Below are 6197 nucleotides of genomic sequence, written 5' to 3' on the forward strand. Positions count from 1 at the left end.
CCCCACATCCCTTTCTCCATGCTCTTTCCAGCCCCTCACCAGCAGCGCGTGCTCCCGGACGATGAAGAGCTGCTTCACCCACTGCCCGAGCCAGCGCTTCCTCCAGAGGAAGCCGCAGAGCTGAGCCTCGGGGCGCCCGGGGGGCTCGGCCTCGGCGCTGGTGGCCGATGGCCAGCGCAGGTAATGGGCTCGGTCCGTCACCCCCTCTTCCTCTTCCTCCTCCTCCTCTCCGTACGACTCGTAGTGGCTGCTGTCGCTGTCGCCACCGCCTGGGAGCCGGGATGGGGTCAGGGCGGTGGGCAGGGGGAGCTCGGGGGAGCTGGGGAGGGGGCGCGTGGAGACCTCACCGGTTCTGCCCTGCCCGGGGGGATCGGCGTCTTCGTAGGAGTCGTCGGCTGGGGGAGACGGGGGGACAGCCAGCGCCTTGATCTGGGGGTGCAAAGGGTGCTCCAAACCCCGCAGGGTCCCCAGGTCACTGCCGGGGGGCTCTGCCAGGAGCGGGTGGGCACCAAAAAAACTCCCTTGGACACGCCCCTCCCTCCGAGAGCAAGACTGGCCAGCGGTGCCATCCCTGGCATGTCCGGGCCCCTCTCCCACCCCCTGAGCCCCCCGGGCCGTCTCTCACCGCTCGGGGCGGGCTCGGGGCGCTGCCCGGGCGGCGCTCGCAGCCTCCCCCCGCATCCACCGTCCGGGATCCTGCGGGAAAAAGCAGGACCGGCAGCGCCGGGGTGCTGAGGGCTCGGGGACCCCCCAAACCAGGCGTGGAGGAGGAGATGGGGGGTGGGTGGGAGCGTGGGACTCACCAGGGCTGGTCCGGCCCTGCGGGGTCCCCGGGGAGGGCGAGAGGCAGCGCATGATCATGTACTCTGCATCCTCTGCTGCGGGGGCAGCGCGGGGTCACGGCCCCGCTCCCCGAGCCTCCCCCGCCGCCCACCGGGCACCGGCCGGGGGTCTCCCCCCGCCCCCAGACCCGCACTCACACGCCGGGCTCTGCAGCCGGGACAGGAGGTCGGACACGGATTTTTTCTTGGCCCGAGCTGCGGCGCTGAGGCTTTCGCGGTCCAGGATGAGCAGGAAGGAGCGCAGGTCCGACAGCAGCTTGTCCAGGTCTGCGGGGACAGCCACGTGCCAGCTCAGCCTCCAGAGGACGGGGCGCCAGGGGTCCCCATCCCTGACCCTGAACTGGGCAGGGCTGGGTGGGCCCCGCTGCCATGGGGTGTCCCCAGTGCCATGGGGTGTCCCTGGTACCATTGGGATGTCCCCAGTGCCATGGGGGGTGTCTCCGATCCCATGGGGGTGTCCCCAGTTTTATGGGGGTGTCCCCGAACCCATGGGGGTGTCCCCAGTGCCGTGCGGGGTGTCCCCAGTGCCATGGGGGTGTCTCCGATTCCATGGGGGTGTCCCCGATGCCATGGGGTGTCCCCAGTTCTATGGGGTGTCCCTGGTGCCATCGGGGGTGTCCCTGCTGCCATGGGGTGTCCCTGGTGCCATTGGGGGTGTCCCCGCTGCCATGGGGGTGTCTCCAGTGCCATGGGGGGGTCCTCAGTGCCACGGGGGGTCTTCAGTGCCATGGGACTGTCCCCGATCCCATGGGGGTGTCCCCGGTGCCATTGGGGTGTCCTCAGTGCCATGGGTGTGTCCCTGATGCCATGGGCATGTCCCCGGTGCCATGGGGGTGTCCCCAGTGCCATTGGGGTGTCCCCCGTGCCATGAGGTGTCCTTGATCCCATGGGGGGTGTTCCCGATCCCATGGGGGTGTCCCCGATCCCATGGGGGTGTCCCTGATGCCATGGGGGTGTCCCCGATCCCATGGGGGTGTCCCCGGTGTCATGGGGGTGTCCCTGATGCCATTGGGGTGTCCCCGATCTCATGGGGGTGTCCCCGATCCCATGGGAGTGTCCCCGGTGTCATTGGGGTGTCCCTGATCCCATGGGGGTGTCCCCGATGCCACGGGGGTGTCCCTGATGCCATTGGGGTGTCCCCGATCCCATGGAGGTGTCCCCAGTGCCATTGGGGTGTCCCCAGTTTCACAGCGGGTACGTGCCTGGTCCCACTGGCCCTGCCCTGCTCCAGCACCTGCCCTGGCCGGGCACAATCGGGCCATTGACGGGCTCGGGGGGACCGGGGGAGGATGAGGAGGGGGGTCTGGGGGGATGAAGGCCCCTCTGTGCGCGCTCACAGCTCACAGAGCCGGTTTGTTCGCGGTTGGGGCAGCCGCGGCCGGGGCTGCGCTGGTGCTGCTCCTCCACGTCCGGAGGAGGAGGATGAGGAGGAGTAGGAGGAAGAGGAGCCCTGGGAGCCCGGAGCAGCTGATGAAGGCTGAAACGCCGGGTGTTCACCCACCGCCCCCTGGAGGGCAGGGACAGGGGTCGGGAAGGACAGGGAGGGACAAGGAGCTCAGCGGGGACAACAGGAGAGCCGGGACAGCACCGCCGCCACCCCCGAGAGACCCCGGGCACGGGGAGACGCTCTCCCTGTCCCCTGTGGGGGCGGTTTGGGGTCCACGCGGGAGCTGCAGAGCCGGGCCAGGAACAACCTCAGTGTGTCCCCTGTCCCCTGTCCTCGCCCTGGGCACCTCCAGCTGCCACGGCAGGAGCGGGCGGATGTCCCCCAGAGCCCCGGGGTCCCTGCCCGGCTCCCCCCGGGCTCCTTCCTGCCGCTCATCTGGAATTGCTTTGCCAGGCCCCGCTCCCGGCTCTGCTCGCTGCTCCCAGCTAGGATCGAACATTCCAGACCCGCTGAGGGGACCCAGCACCTCCTGGCCCGGGTTTGGCTGTGCCAGCTGTCCCCAGCCCGTCCTGAGTGTCCCTCGAGTGTCCCCCTGCCATTTCCCGGCTGGGGGGGACAGTGCCGGTGAAGCTGCCTCCAGCCGGGCCACTCCTGCAATGGCCCAGGTGACCGCGACCCTCCTCATCCTCCTCATCCTCCGAATCCCCGAATCCCCGAATCCCGCATATCTCTGGCTTAGTTGGGATGTGGCGCACCCCAAAAAGGAGGTGGCACCCCCTGGGCGAGGCGAGGGGAGGCGGGGGAAGGAGCCCCCGCTGCCAGGGTTTGGGAGTGAAGCTCCCCTCCCCCGGAGGTGCTGGCACGGGGGGACCCCCGTCCCCTCCGCGGTGTCCCCGGCCGGGGAGCACACACCCTGCCCGGGGGAGAGGAAACATCTGGCAGCGCGGTCCGGCTGAGCAACGCCGGAGCTGGGCCCAAACATCTGGATTTCCCTGGAAACCGGGGAAGGGAAGGGGGAGAACATCTCCCTGCGGGAAAAGCGGGGTGGGGCTGTGGCAGGGGCTGGCTGAAGGGACCTGCGGGCGGTGTGGGGCACACGGGGACTGTCCCCCGCTGGCCAGCGGGGCCTGGCTCTTCCCCTCCCTCCCTTTCTCCTCTCCTCCGCCCAGGCCGAATTCCTCGGCAATGACATCTCCGTCCAGTCACCCTTTTGCCCTCTCCGCAGCCCCCCGTGCTCCCCCCGGCCGCCGTGCCCTCTCTGGGGCAGCGAGCAGTGCCCAGCCGTGCCCAGCCGTGCCCGCAGCCGGTGCGGGGCAGGCAGGGGCTGCCCTCAGCCCTGGCGCGGTGCCCGCTGCCCTCTGCAGTGCCAAGGGAGAGCGGCCGCGATGGAAAACATCTGCCTCGGTCTCCAGGAAAACGTCCCCCAAACACACACAGAGCGTCTCCTAGCACAGCTCCCCCCGCTCCCGAGGGACGTGTCCCGGCACGGCGGCATCCTTCATCCTCGTGCCATCCTCGGGGGAGGAGGAGGAGGAGGAAGGACGCTTCCCCGGAGATGCCATGGGAACGCGCAATGCCCGGGTGATGCCAGCGCGGGCCGCGATTCGGGCTCCACGCCGGGTTTTCCCCGTGGCGTGAGGTGTCCGAAGGCTGCGGGGGTGTGGAGGTGACCCGGGGGACCCCGGGGGTGGCTCTGGCCCAGCGCGGGATGACTCAGAGGAGGCTGCGGGGAGCTGCCCGCGGCCACAGCGTGACTCGTCATGTGCGGAGGCTCCAGGCCACGGCTGCAGGGTGGGGACGCTCCCCCCACGGCTGCAGGGTGGGGACGCTCCCCCCACGGCTGCTGCACCCCCAAATTGGCGCTGGGAGGGCGCTGTGTCCCCGCCCCTCCACCATGGCACCCCAATATCGGGGAGGGGGGGACACCGCGTCCCTCCTTGTCTTCATCCCTTCCCCTGCAGTCCCCCGCTCCTCCCAGCACCCCTTTTCCACCCTCTCTTTTCCCGAACCCCCTTTTCCCTTCCACGCCCTCACGGGCACCCCAAACCCAGCCGCATCTGCGTGGGCACCCCCGCGCAGCCTTCCCCCCCCCACCACGGAACCCTCTTTTCCCCCTTTTCTGTAAAGTTTGTCTCCCCCGAGCCTCGCATCCCTTCGGACCCGCCGTACCTCGCTGCCGGGACATGGTGCGGGAGCGCTCACATCGCGCCGGGATCAGGATCGGGATGGGGGTCGGGGTCGGGATCGGGATGGGGGTCGGGATCGGGATCGGGATCGGGATTGGGTCTGGGATCGGGATCGGAATCGGATCGGGATGAGGATGGGGATGGGGATCGGGATCGGGTCCGGGATCGCGATCAGGGCAGCGCTGTCCCGGCCCGGCTCGGCTCGCACACGCCCTGCGGGCCCCCAGCACAGCCCGGCCGGGGCGGGAGGAAGGCGGGGAAGGGCTCCGCATCCTCCTCGGAGCAGCACCGCCATCTGCAGGGACCCGGGCTCGGGGACAAGCCCGGGGGCCGGGGGGAGTTTCTGGAGGAGGGGGAGGAAGCAATGCTGCGGAGCCGGGCTGGATAAAGCCATTTCACCTTTAATTGTAAGCAAAAAATCACTCTCACGCGGGTTCTCTGACACCAGCAAATAAAATAAACTCTAACAAAAACAGAGAAAGTGAATCACTGTAGTCCAGTCCGAAAACAACCCATATTTATAGATATATTTATAGATATGTCGTTTGTAGCAGTGAAAGGCAAGTATGGGCCAGTGAATTCCCGATAAATTACATTCTTTACATCCCAACAAGGTCTAGCGGCTGGAAAGTGGCTGGAAACAAAACCCGGGGAGCGTGGAGGGGCCGGGGGGTGCGGGGAGAGAGGAGGGGTCCTGCCCAAATCGTGTGCCCGGAGAGGGGAGAGGGGAAGAAGGGAAAGTGTGGCCCGGGGCTGAGCCCTGTCCGGGAGGGGAGGGGACAGGGACAGTGCCCAGCCCCGGGAGGGGACAGTGCCCAGCTCTTGGAGGGGACAGGGACAGTGCCCAGCCCTTGGAGGGGACAGGGACAGTGCCCAGCCCCGGGAGGGGACAGTGCCCAGCTCTTGGAGGGGACAGGGACAGTGCCCAGCCCTTGGAGGGGACAGGGACAGTGCCCAGCCCTTGGAGTGGACAGGGACAGCACTCAGCCCTTGGAGGGGACAGGGACAGTGCTCAGCCCCGGTACAAGGACAGTGCCCAACCCCGGGAGGGGACAGGGACAGTGCCCAGGCCCCAGTGAGTGGCCGCGGTGCCCACAGAGCCGTGCCCTGTACCAAATCCATCGCCCCAGTTCATCATCCCAGTTCAGTGCCCTCCTGTACCCCCAAATCATCGCCCCAGCGCCCCCCTGCACCCCCCAGGGCATCCCCCCACATCCACAGCTGGAAATGCACCAGGAGCTTCCCCAGGGACCCCCCACCCCAACCCCGCCGCCGCCTGCCCAGCCCCAGGTGCTCCCCCTGCCCCCTCTGCCCAGCCCGGGGCCGGGGGGGTTGGCAGTGTCCTTGGGCTCCTCGCTGCAGCACCTGGCACAGGAGGGAGCGGGGCTGAGGGTGGGGACAAACCTGGGGGGCTGCAGGGGGGTAGGGTGGGATTTAGCTCTGGCAGTGTCGGCCCCCAGGCTCTTCCCAAGCCTCAGGGTGGGGGACAGGGGCAGCTTGGGGGGCACAGGAGCACCCCGGGGTGGGGGGCTGGGTGCAGCGGACCCCCAGGGAGGAGGGAACCCCCCCCGTTGCTCCCCCAGTGGAGCCAGGCACATTCCAGGGGGGAAAGGGGGGGCACAAAGCCCAGAGACCCCCCCAGACCTCCCATCCTGGCTGAACCGTGCCTGCTGCGGGCCGGGGGCTGCCCCAGCCCCGTCGTCACCCCACGGCCTGGCAGGCTCGAGCCCCCCAGCCCTGCTCCCTGCAGGAGGAACGAGCCGGGGGGCAGATCTGGGGGGC

The 6197-nt window shown here is 68.9% G+C and overlaps 1 protein-coding gene across 1 annotated transcript in view; it reads right to left on the reverse strand.

The window, feature by feature from the left end:
• LOC107213827 (actin filament-associated protein 1-like 2) overlaps positions 1 to 4509 on the reverse strand; it is a 5761-nt gene extending 1252 nt beyond the window's left edge. The window contains exons 1-6 of the mRNA XM_015648655.1: positions 4399 to 4509; positions 981 to 1109; positions 804 to 878; positions 626 to 696; positions 348 to 429; positions 40 to 269 (exon numbers count right to left, since the gene is read on the reverse strand). Of these exons, the coding sequence (XP_015504141.1) occupies positions 40 to 269; positions 348 to 429; positions 626 to 696; positions 804 to 878; positions 981 to 1109; positions 4399 to 4414 (603 nt within the window). The 5' untranslated portion in view covers positions 4415 to 4509. The remainder of the gene's footprint in view (positions 1 to 39; positions 270 to 347; positions 430 to 625; positions 697 to 803; positions 879 to 980; positions 1110 to 4398) is intronic.
• Between the last annotated feature and the right edge of the window lie 1688 nt (positions 4510 to 6197).

This window comes from Parus major, chromosome 22, assembly GCF_001522545.3.
Source record: "Parus major isolate Abel chromosome 22, Parus_major1.1, whole genome shotgun sequence".
NCBI classification, from domain to species: domain Eukaryota; kingdom Metazoa; phylum Chordata; class Aves; order Passeriformes; family Paridae; genus Parus; species Parus major.